Here is a 19,080-nt window from a genome sequence, read left to right as displayed (position 1 = left end):
AAGGCACTCGGGTGTCAACACAGCAAGAGCTGTGGGGAGAGAATGTAGCGCAAGGAGGCCTGGAACTCGGCCAGCGGTCGGCAGCCATGGATACGGTTGCCATGGTTTCTAGATGACGCTTCGGCCGCGACTCGTTTGGCTCCAGGCCCTGCCCACGCCGCCTGCTCTCCCCGCCCGCAACTGTGCCTTCGGAATCGGGCGAGCGCGCTGGACTTCATTGCCGCGCGACGCGAACGCCTGAGGGAGGAGGAGGAGGCGGGCGGAGGGGCGATGAGGGGCTGGTTGTGGCGGGTCGGGCGGGACGGCTGGAGGCGGGCTCACGGGACGGCGGCGGCCGGGGAGCTGCCCAGGAGGCGAGCGGGGCCGCCCTGGAGGGTCCTTTTCTTCGGCACCGACAACTTCTCCGTCGAGACGCTCCGCGCCCTCCAGGCCGCTCGGTGTGTCCTGTGGCCCAGGGGTAGAAAGGGGAAGCGGGGGGTGGGGGGTGGGGGTCAGAGGTCAAGCGGAAGTTGGGTTGAAGGGTAGCTGAGCGGGGGGGGGGAAGGCAGGGGGAGAAAGCCCCGGGAAGCGGACCGGCTTCTCGGAGAGCCCGGGATGGCCTGCGTGGGCTGGGCGAGGGTCGTGGGCAGCAGGCGGGTTCCCATCCATCCCTGCTGTGGAACCGAGGGGCTCAGGGGCTGGAGGTTCCCTCGGGTGGTGCAAGGCTTCGTGGGCTGGACCAGGACCCAGCAGGCTTGGCTTCAGATCCCTCCAGGGCCATTAAAACTCACTGGAGGAGGGGGGAGAGTGGCATTGGTAAAATCCCTCCTTCGGTATCTCCCTTCCCTGGAAAGCCCCTCTAGAGTCGCTCTGCACCGGTTCCAACTTGACAGCCTCAGCAGGGCCTTTTCCTGAGACCCTCAGGATCTTTTCATTTATTTATCTATCTAATGACTACACTGGCATGAGAAAAACCTCCAAGCGGCTTCTCTCCCTCTCTGTATGTATGACGGAAAACAGTTTTAAAAGCCATCTGAAATAGCAAATGAGAAGCACATCTAAAGCAAATGTAGAAATTGTGCAAAGAACTTAATAATTGTATTTTTGAAGGCTTTCACAGCCAGGATCCGATGGTTCTCGTAGGCTTTTCGGGTTGTTTGGCTGTGTTCTTAAGGTTTTTCTTCCTGACATTTCACCAGTGTCTGTGGCCGGCGTCTTCAGAGGACAGGAGTCGGAACTCTTTTCTGTGCTCTGGACTTAATAATTACTGGACAAAGTATGCGTTCAACTGCACATACTTTGTCCAGTAATGGAGGCTCTTGAATGACTAAAGGCTTGTAGTCCATAATTTAACCGTATGGCAGTAAGTCTGCAGAAAGCCATCATAGATGATTTACAAGATACAGAATAATGGGGATCCAGAGTGTTTGGGAGTAGAAGTATGAATAAAAAGACTAGTTCAGCAGCAGAGCATATTCTTTGTGCACAAATGACAGGCTCACTCCTTGTAATCTCTGGTGACTTCTTTGTGACCGAGACTTTAAGAGATGTGAGGCAAGTTTAAGCAGACCTTTCAGTGTGAGAGCCTCATTCTGTTTCAAAAGCAATCTCAGGGTGTTTTTATTTTGATGGTGGGTGGCGTCAAAGGATCAACCAGCATTTGAACTTACTATATCTTTAACAAAGCCTTAGAGGTTCAACCTTTTTTAGAACTGAGGAAGAAGAACACTGTGCAAAGGTTGGGAAATCACCAAACATTGATCTTACAGGGAAAGGACATAAGGAGAGACAACCAGTTTTAGCCCCAGAAGTTAAGTTTTCCCTCCCCTAGAGTAGACAGTACTGGCTTAGATGAGCAGATATCTGACTTGGTATAGAGCAGTTTTCTTGTGGGGTTTAGATCTTGGTGTGGTAGTAACTTAGCAGTGTCAAATCTTCCATTTGACCTCTTTTTTAAAAATGTCCTGTTGCAGGGAGCCCAGACCGAATGCTCTTGTAGACCATCTGGAGGTGGTGACTGTACAGCCCCAGCTGCCAAAGGGACTGCCTGTCAAGAACTATGCAGAGCAGTCTCAACTCCCTGTCCACTTCTGGCCAGATGTTGCCTCGTGCAAGCACTTTGACATCGGTGTGGTGGCATCATTTGGCCATCTTCTCCATGAGGACCTCATCTTGAAGTTCCCATAGTAAGGCTGTGGTCTTGGAGCATGCTCAGTGTGATCTAAATAATTCAGAGTATTTGGCTAATATATAAGTGGAAGGTCTCTGACCACTGGGGAGGGATGCTGCGTGGGATGAAGTTACTGGTGCCTGAAGTAGAGCCTGCTAGAACTATTCCCTGAAGTATTCAGCTTATTATTAATCTCTCACAAGGTGAACAAAATGGGGGATCTTTATTACTGTGTTAAATCATTTCTATCTTACAATTTCAGTTTTATGTAACAATTTTTAAAAAATTCAGATTGTTTTCTTGTTCCACTTCCCTTATCCTTCAGTTCTCTGCTTCTCTACTGTCTACAGTTTATAAGGTTAATTGTCAGAATGCCAGCCTTGGGGGGGGGGGATTATTTTCAAATCAAATTGATTTAAATCACAATTAAAACATTTTAAAGTGGATTTTTTTAAAAAAAATACAGTAAATAATAAAAAAAAAAACCACAATGTTTTAAATATAAAGCATGATTTAAATTGTGATTTAAGTCAAATGCACCCCCCTGATGGCAACATACATTTGTACATAAAGTGGAAAAGGGACCATAATTGAGCAGTATATATTTGCAACAACTTTACTGAATGTTAAGATGCCTATTTAAAAAGGGGTTGGCCTATCTGGAAAAAAACCAACTTGGCGGCTGATGATATTAACAACTATCGTCCAGTTGCCAATATCCCCTTTATTGGCAAGCTGGTAGAGAGAGTGGTGGCCAACCAGCTTCATGCTCTCCTGGAGGAGACTGGTGCCCTTGATCCATTCCAGTCTGTGTTCAGGCCGCATCGTGGCACGGAGACCACATTGGTCACCCTGCAAGATGACCTCTTGAGGGAGGCCAATAGGGGCAAAGTGTCCTTGCTGGTTCTCCTCGACCTCTCAGTGGCCTTTGATAGCATCAACCACAGTATCCTCCTGGGGAGGCTCTCGGGGTTGGGGGTTGATGCTCAGGCTTTGGCCTGCCTCCGATCCTTCCTGGAGGACCGTCCTCAGAGTTCAGCTTGCGGAGATGTTGTCCGCTCCGTTGAGTCTCAATTCTGGAGTCCCGCAGGGGTCAGTCATCTCCCCAATGTTATTTAATATCGATATGAGGCCGCTGGGGGATGTCATCAGGAGTTTGGAGCTTTGTGTCACCAATACGCAGATGACACCCAGCTCTATCTCCCCTTCCATCCTTCTGCAGTGGATGCTGTCCCGTCCCTTGAGTGCTGCCTGGATGTGGTGCCGGGATGGATGAGGGAAAACAGACTGAGACTGAACCCGGAGAAGATGGAAATCCTGTGGGTGGGGGCCTCTGTTGTCTGGGTGCCTCCCTATCTTTTTTTTGGGGGGGGACACTGTTTCCATGAACGATGAGGTTCATAGCTTGGGCATGATTTTGGACCCATCGCTATCAGTGACATCTCAAATAGTGTCTGTGGTCCGGTCAGCTTATTTCCACCTAAAGCTGATCACCCAGGTACGTCCTTACCTTGACACCAGGTCCCTCACCATGCTGGTCCATGTGCTAGTAATCTCGAGATTAGACTATTGTAATGTCCTCTATGTGGGGCTGCCCTTGGAACTGCTACAGAGACTGCAACGGGTCCAGAATGCGGTGTTGAGACTTCTGAGTGGGGTTAGAAAATGTCAACATATATCCCCCACCCTGGCTGCCTTACACTGGCTACCTGTTCACTTCCATACCTGTTTCAAGGGGATGGTACTAACCTATAAGGCCCTAAATGGTTTGGAACCTCAATATCTGGCTGAGCGCCTCCTTCTGGTTAGGTCTGCCCATCCTATAAGGTCATTGCAGGCAGGGCGGCTGAGAGGCCTGACCCCGAGAAAGGCCTGGAAAACAACCACCGGAAGTCTGGCCTTTTCAACGGAACCTCCGCAACTGTGGAACTCTCTTCCGCCCGCAGTCCGCCTGGCCCCTTCACTGGGCACATTCAGAAAGCTACTAAGAACCTGACTATTTAGACAGGCCTTCCCTGAACTAACTATACTCTGATACAATCATGTCCAATAATATAACTTTTATCATACTGCCATGTTGCATGTTTTTATTTCTCTACACTTTTAATTGTGTTTATTGTATTATAAGTTTTGTATTGTGTATTAATTTTGCTATTTTGTTACTCTGCTGTTTTTTTCTTATTTGTTGTAAACTGCCCAGAGTGGCCTTGGCTGCCAGATGGGTGGTATATAAATCAAATAAATAAATTGGTCACTATGTGCTTATGCATATTATAGAATTAGTATTCTCTTCTGATTTTCAAATTTCTTCTAAATTTCTGATTCAGTGGCGTATTGAATGTCCATCCCAGCTGTCTTCCGAGATGGCGTGGTCCCGCACCAATCATCCACACGGTACTCCATGGTGATACAGTTACTGGGGTGACAATAATGCAGATTAGGCCAAAGAGGTATAAATGCTATTTTATTTAATGGAATAACATGTCAAAACCTATTTTTTTATCAACTCTGAAAATTTTGTGGGTGCTGAGTGATCTTCCCATCTGTTAAAACTACATTGTGCCATTACAAATGCTTTTCTCTTTTTTATGTATTCAAAGGTTAGGATTATGCAGCTTGATTCTATATTTTTGTGTTGTCTGGAGCTTATTAAAAAAGTACAGACAATGGCTACTTAATAATAAGTACTAAGAACTTAGTTTGTTATTGTCAGTGTTTTTGGAGCCAAAGTGACAGAATAAGGAGAGCCCCAAGAATGCCAAACATTTTTCAGAAATGACAGGTGGAAGCAGGGTCAAAAAGAACTTGTTTAGGAGGTATATCCTACAGTGGGCATTGAATTAAGACTAGGGGTGGGAGAATGAGAGGAGAGGTTCAAATGGCATTTGTCGTCTGGAACCTAAAGCAAAACTTTCACACTACAAAAATGTTGTAGCAAGTTTCATGTGATCTCTTAAAACCATTGGGCAGTATGTTTTATGTAGAGATGTAGAAGTATGTAGAGATGTTCAGCCAAAACTGCCTTAGTTCATGTTTGTTCTGGTATCTCTGTACTGCAGTTTTTAAATAGATTATTCATTTATTTATTTATTTAACTGATACGCCACCCACTCTAACCAAAGTAGAGTAGTATATCTACTATCTAGATTTTATAGAATAGGGCACTTAAAGCAGCTCTGACTGACGGCAGCCTTGTAAGATCAAACACTGAAGGCTTGTTTCTTACAGGGATATGTATCTATAATTTTCTGACACCTCCTTGTCTTCCCATTGATTTATGAATTCTCATGAGCTCTTACTCTTTATTTAAAAACCATAAATCCAAGTTAAAAGTAAAAACGTAATGCTATGTGTTATGTCCATAGGTTTGATGTAGGTCCCATAATTAAACAGGAAACCGTTCCAGTTCCACCCAACTGTACGGCAAAAGAATTGGAGTCAGTGTTATCCAAACTGGGTGCAGACATGGTAAGTTAACATGGCCCTTCTTCAAAGTGGGTTTTCCAACAAGAAATGGTAGTGAAGGTTTTATGTATCAGTGAACCAAACAAGAAGAACTTCATCATCCGATGGATGAAGCATTAAGTTTTAGACAGATGAAACAATAAAAATGGAGAAACGTGCTTCCCTGGTTTAGAAATTTGAATAAATATGACCACATTGGTAGAAGTCTATCTTTTGTAATATATGTTTTGGATTTTCTTTTCTCAGCTCATTGCTGTTCTAGAACACTTAGCCGAAAGTTTAAGGAACAAGAGAGAGCAGCCAAAGGAAGGAACAACAGCTGGTATGTTTGGAGTATTTCTTGAGTGAAGTCAGTATTGCCTAATACAGGGGTCCCCAAGACCCGGGCCACAGACCAGTCCCAGGCCGTGGCCTTGGAAGGACTGGGCCACTGGGACAGATGAGTGGCGAGCAGGAGGTGAGCGGTGAGCGAAGCTCCGCCTCCTGTCAGCATGCTCCTATCAGGTTCTGACCTGCTGATCTAACAGGAGGTGGAGCTTCGCTCCCCTCCTGTTGCTGCAAGATCTGCTGGGCCTGTGGCATTAGAGTCTAATGTAGGAGTCTGCACTCCTATTAGATTTTAAGCCGCTGCTGATCTAACAGGAGGCGGAGCTTCAATTGCATTTCACCTCCTGCTCACCACTCATCTTGTCCTGGTACAATACATGTAATGGCCTTGATTCAAAGCTGTTTTCCAACAACCTACTGCATAACAAGTACCCTCCCCCAGACCTTGGGAGAATGGTCTTCAACTAAACCTGTCCCTGGTGTCAGAAAGGCTGGAAATCACTGGTGTAATAGACTGGTGCAATTCCCTTCTTAATTTACTATTATTTTATTAGTTAGGGTTCTTCTACAAGGTGTTTGAAATAAGTCAATCAGTTTTTCACCAGGAATGGTTTCTTTCCCCCCTCTCATTTAGGAAAGTTAGGAACAGCAGTTGATTCTTCTAATGAATCACCGTAGAGCATCAGGATTTGTGGGTGGGTGGAGATCCCAAGAGGTGCGTTTGGTGGCATTCTTTTAAGATGAGGAAGGATTATGACATTACCGTACACTGTAGTAAATTAATACTAGTGATGCAATTATCTGAATGGTGTGTTTATTTAGAAGAGATGTCCAAATATTTAAAGAGCTAAGGTGTAAAATGAGGTCTGTTGACTCCTGCATTTGCTTTTATCTTAAAGCTCCTAAAGTTACTGCTGCTAAGAGCTGCATTCAATGGGAAGAGCAGGCCCCTGAGCAAATACTAAGGATGCACCGTGCCTTGGGAACATTGGTAAGAACAGTCTTGCAAATCGGTTTACAAAAATTACTCACTTCCAACTTTTACTTTGCTGTGCCTTCAAAAGAACACAGAGTAACATTCCGCCTAGAGTGGTCCATCAGTCCAGATAGGTGGGGTATAAATCAAATAAATAATAATAATAATAACATTCAAGAAAAGCAACAAAAAGTACTACTATGGTAGCATAGTTGAAGCTTCTGGTCCACCCTCAAATAGAAAGTGACCAAAAACCAAACATAAATTGTGTGCCTTTTCCCCAACATAACTTTGTAGAGCTTGGCAGGTGAAATATGTGTTATTTTTGTTAGCCTTAGATTTCGCTTCATGTATTAAACGTTCCAGTGACACACTCCTCTTTCTTGGTGCTGATACATTTAATTGCAGGCCAGAGAAGCTGGTGGTGGATAAAGCCGGATATTGAGTAAAGTGCTATGCAAATTATTGGTGGTTTTGCGGCCCTAGACTAACAAGACTGCTCTGCTCCTATGCCTGGAGACCTCCTCCAGGCTGAGCCGACATCCTGTTCATCTTACACATGCCATGCCTCTGTTGAAACACCATCGGGGGAAAGGAGGAATTGGTTCTTTTCTCTACTAGTAACTGAGCATGGCACCTTCCCAGAGGAGGTGCTCTTGGTCTGTCCAGAGTACATGCTTTGCATGCAGTTGTCCCAAGTGAAGTCCTTGGTAGGCCTGGGGAACTGAATGTCTGAACTCCCTAGAGAACCATTTCCAGTCATTGCAACTCTGGGCCAGGTGGAGTCGTGGTCTGGCTCAATGTAAGACAGTTCCTTAGAATTCCTGTAAAGCAGCAAGTACTGTAACTCTGAATTTCTCCCATATAAGTCAGGCAAAAAACAAAAGAGGAATAAAAAGTAAGAAAATTCTTGTGGCACCTTAAAGACTAACTGCTATATTTCAGTGTAAGCTTTCATGGACAACACCACTTCCTGAGACACAAGATGCCTCGTGTTAATATATGCTGTGCCTAGATATTTTATTGTGCTGTATCTTTTCAGATGCCCCTGCGAACACTGTGGATGGGCAGTGTGGTAAAGCTCCTGGATCTTGCAGAAGTGGAGACATTGCCTGATTTTATTGGTTCGTAAATGAATCATTTAATATTCCCATTTGTAAAACGCTGGGGAATAAAGGTTAAATGGCACTGCAGGGCATTCTATGAAGTAGAGCTTATATTTCTTTTGTTGCCCATAATTTGTTTCCTGCAAGTGTTTTTACTACTGTTTCGGTATCCAGCTTGGCTGTATGTCCCCTTCTGAAAGTACTGCTTTGGATCTGTAAAGCCTTTAGTAACCCAAAGCTAAGCCACTCCACTTACATAGGAAAGTGGTAGTTGTGCTATAGTGCATCGTGACATCTAAGGTCAGCGAAAAGCACCGTGCATGTATTGATCCCAGAAACAAATTTGGAGAGTATGAGGTGTGTTAAGATTCATTAGCTGATCCAGCTGAGTTACAAAAGTCTCTCCTTGAATCTTACCGAGGCCAGAGCTTAAGGAGCACTGGGAAGCACGTTTAAGATCTGTTACTTTGATGAGGTTATAGAAGGAGGTTGAACCATTGAGAGTGTCCTAACCTATGGCATTCTGGCATGGTTTGGGAGTAGCTCTGTAGCAGACAAAAAAGCTCTACAGAGAACCATTAAAATTGCCCAGAATATCATCGAGCTCCATCTACCAACCCTGGATGACATCTTCACATCCCGCTGTCTGAGGAAGTCACACAGCCTCCTGAGAGACTCTTCCCATCCTGCTTATAACTTTTTTGAACTGTTGCCGTCTGGCAGAAGATATAGAACAATTAAGACTCGGACCACACGTTTTCTCAATAGTTTTTAATCCCAGAGCTATAATTGCAATTAATAATGAGCTTAAAGACCACCAGTAGTGAATAATTAGTTGGACTGTGTTACTTGGCCTGCGGTGTAGATGTTTGTATTTTTAGTGGGGGATTTTTTAGTGGGTGGGGAGTGTTTGGGGAATTTTGTGTGTGTGCATGTGTCTGGTCTCTGGGTGTCTGTGAATTTCATTGTATGGGTATACTGTGTATATACTTACAATGACAATATATTATTATTATAATAACTTAATAATCACTTGTTGTGGGAAAGCAATGAGTAGAACACGTGTTTTCCGTCCAGATAGGTTAAGACCTGAAAATGAGATTCTCCCAGGATCAGTGTTCTACGATAAGAAGTCAGAAGCATTAGTGATCCACTGCAAGGTATGCTCCTAAGTGTGGTATTCCATTTTTAAAAATCCCCCTTTCCCTGTTGGGGCAGTGGTCTAGTCCCAATTTGTTAAACTGAAGGAATGGTTTCCAGTGTAACTTTCTGCTCAACTTGCTTGCTCATGTCGTCTTTACCCTGGCTTCAAAATGCACGCTATGGTGGATGCTAATGCCTTTCTGGAACCTCTGCCTCCTCCTTCTCCCAGACAAAGTTCTGCAATTAAATCAGGCCCTGCCCCCCCCCATGTTCTCCAAGCTGACTCCTGTAGCCGAAGAAAAATGGCATTACAAAGCCTTGAAAGCCGAGAGGGACAGCATGCTTAGCCTCTAGCTGTGGGCAGTGACCCTGTAGACTTGCAGGAAGTGCTCTGGCCTTTCCCAGTCTCACTTTGCCTATTTCCCTTTTCTAGGAAGGCTGGGTTGGAGCAAAGACCGTGATCCTTAAGAAGAAGCTGACAGCTGTTGAATTCTACAATGGATATTTGCATCCCTGGTTTCAGCAGAATTCCAAAATGCCTCTCAGAGAGTGCAGGTTTCAGACACTCCAGATGGCAAGACACTCAAAAAACAGTTCCAAAAGCAGAGTGTTGCATCCACACAAGGCACAGCAGCAATTGACTTGAATTACTGTCCGGACGAATCCGGTGATGATTCCAAATGACATGGCTGGAAGCCCCTCGGCATTGTTTCAAATCCGTCCTTAAGTGAAGGACGGATTTGAAATCCGTCCTTTTGAACACTTGAACAGATTTTTTTAATTTTGGATTTTTCAGTGCAGCCAGAAAAGGATTTCCTGGAATCCATACCCTCTGTTATGAGTATATTCTGAGGTTCTTTTCTAAAGTGCAGCTTTGTGATCCAAAAGAACAATGCATTATTTAGTAACAGCTATTTTGAAAAATGCTGCAAGAGAACAATGTCCCACTTTCTATATTGGACGACATACCCGCTTGAATGAAATTGATGGTGTATCACCTAGAAATTGAAAGCTTCTGTGGTATATAGATGTGCCAGTCCTTAACATTTGTCACACTGTTGAATTGCCAAGCAGATTAAGGCCCTACTCACACGAGGGAAAAGTTTTCCAGTTCTTCCAATACTTTCCATACCTCTGTTGTGCTGTGGTTTGTATCCCAGGACTACTGTCCGAAAAACTTTTATCGGTACGTGTTAATTTCCTCCTGTTTGAATCACTGATTTTATGCCCTGGCATCTTAGAAGCTTGTTTCTGCTATACTGATATATCAATAAATTATTTTTATTGATATAAAGATAAATCATTTTTACTGAAGCGCGCTCGGGCATCTTAGAGGGAGACTTGTTTCTGAGAGCAGAATATATATATAAAATAATTTATTGATATATCAGTATAGCAAAAGCAAGTCTCCCTCTAAGAAGCCCGAGTGTGCTTGACTCCGCCAACCCCCCCCCCTCGGGGACCCACACCTATTGTTTCCAGTCCCTTTTGTTCTAGTTGTGCAATGGAACGCCAGGGAGGTGTGTGGAAATAGAGGGAATGTTGATCAGCAAAGATTTTCTGTTTAAGAAAATTTTCCTCTTTTGCACTGGCTGCTCCTGCTGAAATGCATTGCACACAGTGGATTTGGGATGTCCGCACAGCAGTACTAGTCATCATCCCCTCCCCCTGATGACATTTGCATAGCAACATTTCAGTGTCTCTTCCCACAAGGAGAAAAAATTATGAATTGCCAGTAATGTAATGGAGGCAGCCCTCCAGGGACATTCTTTTGCCAATGTATTGATGTATTGGACATGGAGGAGTTTTTAAAAATAATGTGCACGCTTTACGGGTGTTCCAGGCAGTGCATGTTTGGTTTCCACAAAATATTAAAATGGAAGTAATTACTTCACTAGAAGGTCATTGCCACCTTTAAGATTTTGGACTACAAGTCCCACTGTTGGCTGTGCTGTCTAAGGCTCATGGGATGTGCAGTCCAGCAGCAGCTGGGGGACTGCAAGTGGTCCATTCCTGGCTTAGATGGAAGGCATCGAAGGTCAGCTTTCAGGAACAGGGTTGCAGAGTCAGCAAAACGCACTCTGCATTTAAGCGCCTATCCTGGGCCTTCCACAGATGATTTTTAAAGGCATGCTCTGCATAGCTCAGATGCAATCCCCACTGGCGATGGCTTTCAAGGTAGAGCTCTTCCCTCACCTGTTCCCCCATTCTTGCAGGTGGTGTGAAGCTGGGATATTGTGTCCCATGCATGCATTCTGCAGGTGAGGGATAGACCCTCCAATTCTGTTTGTACAAACAGCCTTCGAGCAGGTAGAGCCCTTGCAACGTATGCGTTCTTTCCACATGCCACAAGGAGGGCCAGCGGATAGTTCATCTTTTACAAACTACTGGGTGCCTCGTCCCCAGTGAACCAGCAGGTGGCACTGCTTGCTTCTGGACTTGACAAAAATGAGCGGGGAAACAGGTAATACAAACATGGCAAAACAACAACACACACCTTATTAGAGTAAAGCAAGGCCAGAATTGAACTACATAAGCCACCGATTTTCCTGACAGTTCAGTGTGATAAAATGGCATGAAGAGGGTCACATCTGTTTCATGTTGTCTTACCCTATGCAGTGGTTCCCATGAATACCCAGATGTTCTTGGACTACAACTCCCAGAAATCCTGGCCAGCATAGCTAGTGGTGGAAGCTTCTGAGAGCTGCCGTTCCAAGAACATCTGGTGACCCAAGGTTGAGAATCACTGCACTGTTCTGCTTTAACGCCCAAACAAAGTTATGGGCCGTATCTCATGTAAGCCGATTCTAACTTAGAAGGTAGACAATACAGGTCCTTGTAGTCAAGGATGATGTCAAGACGCGCTTAGCCAACCTTGGGTCTCCAGATGTTCTTGGACTACAACTCCCATAAATCGTGGCCAGCACAGTTAGTGGTGAGGGGTTTGGGGAGTGTTAGTCCAAGAACATCTGGAGACCCAAGGTTGAGAACTCCTGCTTTAAAGTGCATCTAATCCATCAACCTCAACCCATTACACATAGTATTTCAAGCCACGCATCTGAGTCAAAGCCACACTTGAAATCCACCCTTTTTTTGTTTTATTGTTCCATTGCACTAGAGGCCAGAACAGCTCACAGGTGAGTTGACTGTTGCTGCTTCTTACCAGCGAGAAGAAATAACAGAATCACTGAAGCCAAAGCTAGAAGGGCAATTCCTATGGTCAGTCCCAAGATTGTAAGAAGAAAACTCTCATGGGCACCTAAAGAATGGTCAGAAAGAAACAGCATTAAGGAGGCCACCACAAGTCCTCAAAACGAGCTCATCTATTATGGCCCCTTCATCATTGCAGCCAGCCTTCAAAGAATGAGGTTCTCAAGCAAGGTAATCTATGACTTGAAATATTGCAAGCTAACTGCCACAAGTTTACAAGATGTTGGTTGTGTTCCTACTTGCACGACCGTTGGACAAACAGGTACATAACCAGAAACACAATCAGCACTTTGTGAATTAGATGTTACTTTACTTGCCACCACAACTTGTATGATTTCACTTCCAGACACATAAATTGCCAGGACTCTGGACAGGGTCACTCCCTAGAGCAGGAATGAATGGATAACCAGATTTGTCCAGATACTTCTGGATGGCGGCTCCAATAATTCTCCACCATTGACTATAGCTGATGGGATTGGCAGTCCAAAAAAAACCCCATCAACATCTGGAAGCCTACAGTTTTTCAATCCTGTTCTACAGAAAAGGTTCTCCAAGAACTATCACGTCTAGAGTCCAGACCATCTATTACTTCTCAGCCTTTCATTATAGCTCATCTCTTGCTCCATCTTCAAAAGCATATCCTTCCACCATCTGTAGAGCCTGAGTTTTTAAAAATAATGTCCACGCTTCACGGGTGTTCCAGGCAGTGCATGTTTGGTTTCCACAAAATAATAAAATGCAAGTAATTACTTCACTAGAAGGTCATTGCTACCTTTAAGATTTTGGACTACAATTCCCACCGTCTAAGGCTCATGGGATGTGCAGTCCAGCTGCAGCTGGAGGACTGCAAGTCGTCCATTCCTGGCTTAGATGGAAGGTCTGCTTTCAGGAACAGGGTTGCAGAGTCAGCAAAACACACTCTGCACTTAAGCACCTATCCTGGGCCTTTCACAGTTTTTTTAATTCTAGATTTTTAAAGACATACAGTGGTACCTCGCTTAACGGGCGCCTCGCTTAACGACGAATCCGCATAGCGATTAAGTTTTTGCAATCGTTTTTGCGATCGCATTGCGATGTTTTTAATGGGAAAATACCGCTTTGCAATGATCAATAAGCTGTTTCGCTTACCAATTTTCGCATAGCAATGATTTCCCAACAGCTGATCGGTGGTTCCAAAATGGCCACCGGGTTAAAAAAAATGGCCGCCCGCTGTGTTTTTGCCCAGATTCCTCGCTTACCGGGCAGCGAAAATGGCGGCCGTATGGAGGATTTTCGCATTAAGATGAGTTTTTTGCCCACAGGAACGCATTAAACAGGTTTTAATGTATTCCTATGGGCTTTTTTTGCATAGCGACAAATCCGCATAGCGACGATTTTTGCTGCACAGATTATCGTCGCTATGCAGCGCACCACTGTACTCTGCATAGCTCAGATGCAATCCCCATTGGCGATGGATTTTCAAGGTAGAGCTTTTCCCTCACCTGTTCCCCTATTCTTGGAGGTGGTGTGAAACTGGGGTATTGTGTCCCATGCATGCATTCTGCAGGTGAGTTATAGACATTCCAATTCTGTTTGTATGAACAGCTTTCATGCAGGTAGAGCCCTTGTGAGTTCTTTCCACATGCCACAAGGAGGGCCAGCGGATAGTCCATCTTTACAAGCTACTGGGTGCATTGTCCCCAGTGAACCAGCAGGTGGCACTGCTTGCTTCTGGACTTGACAAAAATGTGAGTGGGTAAAAAGGTAATACAAACATGGCAACATAACACACACCTTATTAGAGTAAAGCAAGGCCAGAATTGGGCTACAGTGGTGCCTCGCTAGACAGTTACCCCGCATGACAATTTTTTCACTAGACATTGACTTTTTGCGATCGCTATAGGGAGTTGCTGCTCAAGACCTCTGGAGCGCCCCAAGCATCCCAGGAACCGGGAGCACATTTGACCTGTCAAGGAAGCACCGCCTGACCTTCGGGTCCACACAAACGGGCAACAAGCAGCACATTCCCAAACCCTATTTATTCAGAGCTGAGTCCTTGTGTAGCTCTTTAAATCAACTGCTTTTGCTGGTTGCGGAGTCTTAATTCACAATACACAGACAGAGGCAAGAGAGACTGGAGTTTTCCAGCAGCTTATTGGAGGGTTGGCTTGTGGAGTGATTACTACAATATGAACTTCCTCCCTTCCATCCATAATTTTTTATCTACTTCAATTTGGCTTTCCAGGCTTGTGTAGGTAAATAATCTGCCTGACCTCCAGAGGATGGTATGCGGTGCAAAAGCAACATTTGTGATTAGAAAAGATACCCAAAAGGAGAACAGGGATGAGCATGGGAATGGAGTCTCTCCTCCTCGGCAATCAGACAAGCAGTCTGTGGAAGACGTTCAGAGAAACTCAACTTAGATTTTTTTGTATGCTAAGATTTTTGGCAAAACAGCTGAAGTTTGGCTAGAAGGCATTCTTTTTGCTTCACTGGCTGCCTTCCAATTTTAAAAGCAGTATCATTGTTTTTAATTGAATGCTTTTCGTTGATTGGCTTTGTCCTCCTTGGATTCTTTCCGAGGAAAGGAGGGATGAGAAATGATTGAAACGAATCGATGGGTTAGATGTCCCTCTCTTCTCTCTAGGTGGATGGAGTGGATCAAAGTCCTGCGAGAAAGAAGCAGAAGACAAAGGAGGATGAGGAAGGCAAAGAAAAGGGGACTGCGAGTAAAAAGGGGAAGGAAGGAGAGAAAGAGAGAAAGAAAACAAAGGGCAAGAGAGAGAAGGTACACAAGATACCCGTTGCACAGAACTGGACAGGATCTGTCCCTTTCTTCCTGCTTACACCAGCAGAGGCCATTTCGGCTGCCCTCACATGACTCACTTGCATATGGGATAACAACTGGGGTGTCTGCATGCGTTGGTGGTCTATTTATCACCATCGGAGCACCACAGGTAGATCTTTCCTTCCTCCTTGCTGCCATCTCCAAAACAGGACACCTTCAAGGATGCTGTTCACATCTTCTGCTGTCACCTGTTTTATAGTCTGTTTATATTTTGGTGCGTACCTGCTTGCACAGATCAACAAAAGTGCTGTCCGTATGAACATGTGCCTCTGCACCATGGCAACCTCTGCTCTGTATCCTTTATACAGAACTAAATGTCTTCCATCTATTTACGTTTTGCTTTTCTCATTTAAGCCTGTTTGCATGACTTCTCTCAGTTTGCATGGTTTTATTCTGGCTTTGCCAGTCTCTGGGGAAGCTGGGTGGCAATATTAGATAATGCATCAAAGTCGCTCTGAAAACTGGAGCCAGGGAGTTGGGAGCTACCTGTGGATATATGTGTCCAAATTTATTGAACAGGATGGAAAGAAGCTCCACAAACTCTATAAAATGGCTCACAAGAGGCGGCTGCAGGATCAGGAGGTGAGGTTCAAAAAGGAGACGTCTGTCTCTTTCAAACCGTTGCCTTGGGGGCAGACTCTTGACCCTGAACAGCAGAAGAGAGGTTGAACTAAATAAATAGGGGAGGCAAAAAAGAATGTACCCTATAAAGAGAAGGAGAGAGGTGAGTCTTCTAGCCACATTCTTAGAAGCTGGGGTGTATTTGGAAGAGGTTTGCTTCATTTAGTACAACTCCTGCTCTTTTTCTGGAAGAACTTTTAAAAAGATATTTAATTGCTCATGAAGTCCAGGGATCAGCGTTTCTTGACTCCAGGGCTGGACATCCAGCTGAATGCAGTCACTCTGTCCTGAAGCTTGCTGGGTGATCTTCACCTAACTATCTCCTCAGATTAACGTACCTCCCAGGATAGTTTGTGAGGGTAACTTGGTGATGATGTGCATTCAGACTACAGTACTCTGAAAATTTTTGGTGGTTTTTTTTGAAAGAAAGATGGGATAGACATATAATAAGTCTCATATAAACGGGGCAACTAAATGTATGCCTCCACCCCATTAACTAGGAGAAGAAAGATGGGCATGTGAGGGGAGACGGAATCTAAATGTAAAAATGGCAGGCAGCGAAAATGGCCTACACAGAACTTCCTCATCAACACATGGTTAGGAGATCACAAGGGTATCCTAGCTTAGATAGGAAAGAGCGTATCTCCCTGTCTAGAGACCCATTTGTGGTGTGAAGCCCTCTCGTAGTTTGCTCAGGTGGGTCAGTGAGCACAAAGCTTTTTGAAACCATTCCTGTTGCTCCTAATATCCCCCTTTTCTCCATCTTCTTTTCCCTCAGCAAGAACAGAGGAAAAAGGAGACTGCAGGGGATGAAGACCACTTGGAGCCTTCTGAGTCCACAGAGGAGTCTACAGTGTCTCAGGTCCCTCATGGCCCTCCTCCTGAGAAGCTCCACCCGTCTCCACCTCATCCTCCCGAGGTGCACAGCGAACCAACGGGACAATCAGTGTCACCCAACCATTCTCAGCCGTGAAGCTTGGTGAAGCAGAAGCCGCTGAGCACGACTGGTCTAATTTTTCTTTGACGTACGACAGTGAAGCCCTGCCATTTGTTTTTCTTCTCAAGGACTCTTGTTTGGGTCTAATGGTTGCTGATTTCTATAGTTGACCCTAGCCCTTGAAATCCCTTATTGGCACTAAGTAGCATACTTATAACCACATCTGAATGTCTTGCCTCAGCAGAGTCTTTATTCTAAACTTTATATATATTTTATAGTTATAGTTGATATGTACCAAACACTAAAATATAATTGGGGGTGGGTGGAGAGGGGAGCAACTTTCTGTTCTTTCAATATTTGGAATAAAATGAAATTAAATCAACAACGGAGGAGGCCTCGTTTGACCCTCGGCCATTCAACCCGTGCCCTCCAGTGCCCTGAGGTTCCCCCCCACAACTCTCTTGATCCCCGATTCTAGAAAGGAACACCACTCTTAGCAACTGAGTGATTACAATGCCTCAAGGGAAGAAAGAGGCCTTCCTGGGGAGGGCAGAACGGGAGGAGGGTCTCCCCCCCCCCCAGGGCTGAAAAAGTCCTCCCCATAAGAGCCACCCACCTCACCTCCTTTGACAGCCCTGCCTAGAGAAGTTCGACTCTGATCTTCAGCAGGATGATGGCAGAGCAGCTTAGCAGGCAATGAGTTCCACCTGCTCTTAAGATACCTGTACTATCGTCAATCTATACCCAAGATTTCGGTCTGCTTTCGGTAATTTGTTTTCCATTTTGAAACTCATTCCTGTCTGGACTGCCGACAGCAAACGAGGGGTCAAGGTACTTTATTTCCAAATGGAGTCAAATTGGCTTGACAGTAGGTAAGGTAGGCTTCATAGCAGACACACTTCTCAGATTTGTTATTATTATTATTATTTTGAATGTGAGAGCTCTCATTACTGAGTTCTTCTCTGTAGCTTACTCTCGCAAGGTTGTCCCAAGAGGTTTTATTGGCTGAAGGAAAAGACGAAAGGGTGCCTCCGCACGCAGACATACACGCCACAACAGCTGGCCAGACTGGTAGTTGAATTATTACCTCAGCTTGACTGAACCGTATCCTCTCCAACATCCTCCACCATGCCCGAGAGGAACACACTAGCTTAGATGTTGAGAACAGGCCACTTTGGACACACGGCCCTGTGGATAACACACCCAAGCAGACAAAGCAGCAAATCCAGAAGGACTGACTGACTGGTCCGCCTCTTTCAGTGGGAAGGAAATGCGACCAGCTCCTCCATCGAGGGGTCACGGCTCCTCACCGTCTCCAAGCCCTCAGTTGCGGGACTTGCGGCCGTGGGCCTCTCCTCAGCTTGGCAGGCATCCTCATCTATGTCGTTGGCTGAAGCCACCACCGCCACCGTATCCTCTTCCTCTTCCTCGCTGCTGGAGCCCCCTTTCTCAAACATCCCTGCTATTGGCATGCCCGTGCCTCTCCGGGGGCATCCTGGAGCTGCATCGTTCCAGCCCCAATAGTTGGGTGAGTGGCCGGTGCTGAGTGCTGAGGTGTTTTGAGGTGGGACATCCACCTGCAGGGAGACGGGCTGATGCCCGGGAGCTTCTGGCAGTCTCCCACAATGCCATCCCTGCAAGAGGGTTGAAAACAAGACCATTGTATGGAAGAAGTTGGCGGGCCCCCTGGAAGCTCCTGAACAGACTCCAAAGTGTGGGCGGCATATAAGTTAAATAAATAAATAAATAAATAAATAAATAAATAAATAAATAAATAAAGAAAGAAAGAAAGAAAGAAAGAAAGAAAGAAAGAAAGAAATAAATAAATAAATAAAGAAATAAATAAAATGAAGTTGGAAGACCCAAGGTAGGAACAATCAAGTCCGATTGGGGCTACCTGGATAGCGGGCCATTTTTCTTGACAGTGGAGAAATTCAGCCCACGAAGCCCACGTGTACATACAATTCATTCCCCCACACGTGTACAAAGGAAGAGCTGGCAAATGGCTGAGATAATACTACTGAAGTAGCCCACGTCGGTTAAAAAGGGTCTAATTATCTTATCATTTCAATTTGTTTTAATTTTACTGTATTTCATATAAATTCATAATTTTGAATCGTTCAACTCTCTGACATGAATAAAGAAAGAAAAAAGAAAGGACTTATGTTTGCATGTTGCCCCAAATCACTTCCTACAGATTAACATGACCTTTAATTCATTCCTTTCAAGCGGTGACCTATTCACCCACTTCTTGTGATGATCTTTTCATAGAATCGTACAACAACGGTGTTGGAAGGGACCTCCTAGGCCATCGGGTCC

General features: G+C 45.0%; 2 protein-coding genes across 4 annotated transcripts; both read left to right on the top strand.

Annotated features, from left to right (window-relative positions):
* Nucleotides 1-145: 145 nt before the first annotated feature.
* LOC140702396 (methionyl-tRNA formyltransferase, mitochondrial-like) lies at nucleotides 146-11,066 on the top strand. The gene is made up of 9 exons (XM_072981803.2): nucleotides 146-437; nucleotides 1,953-2,165; nucleotides 4,477-4,599; nucleotides 5,515-5,617; nucleotides 5,861-5,936; nucleotides 6,841-6,932; nucleotides 7,960-8,041; nucleotides 9,101-9,183; nucleotides 9,600-11,066. Exons 1-9 carry the CDS (start codon nucleotides 271-273, stop codon nucleotides 9,810-9,812), a joined length of 1,152 nt encoding a protein of 383 aa, XP_072837904.2. The 5' UTR covers nucleotides 146-270; the 3' UTR covers nucleotides 9,813-11,066.
* Nucleotides 11,067-12,219: 1,153 nt separating this feature from the next.
* On the top strand, nucleotides 12,220-17,146 carry LOC144584525 (uncharacterized). Of its 3 annotated transcripts, XM_078380835.1 has the most exons (4): nucleotides 12,220-12,547; nucleotides 15,003-15,143; nucleotides 15,723-15,785; nucleotides 16,603-17,146. In XM_078380835.1, the coding sequence occupies exons 1-4, from the start codon at nucleotides 12,383-12,385 to the stop codon at nucleotides 16,795-16,797; spliced, it is 564 nt and encodes a 187-aa protein (XP_078236961.1). In that variant the 5' UTR covers nucleotides 12,220-12,382; the 3' UTR covers nucleotides 16,798-17,146. The 3 variants fall into 3 exon arrangements, 2 of the variants coding, with proteins under 2 accessions (XP_078236961.1, XP_078236962.1); XM_078380836.1 differs by lacking the exon at nucleotides 15,723-15,785 and having other exon boundaries at nucleotides 12,229-12,547; XR_013538836.1 differs by lacking the exons at nucleotides 12,220-12,547; nucleotides 15,723-15,785 and adding an exon at nucleotides 13,893-14,103.
* Nucleotides 17,147-19,080: the final 1,934 nt, after the last annotated feature.

Source organism: Pogona vitticeps, chromosome 12 (genome assembly GCF_051106095.1).
Source record: "Pogona vitticeps strain Pit_001003342236 chromosome 12, PviZW2.1, whole genome shotgun sequence".
Taxonomy (NCBI): domain Eukaryota; kingdom Metazoa; phylum Chordata; class Lepidosauria; order Squamata; family Agamidae; genus Pogona; species Pogona vitticeps.
The sequence above is the reverse complement of the archived record's forward strand: the minus strand, read 5'-3'. Positions and strand labels throughout refer to the sequence as shown.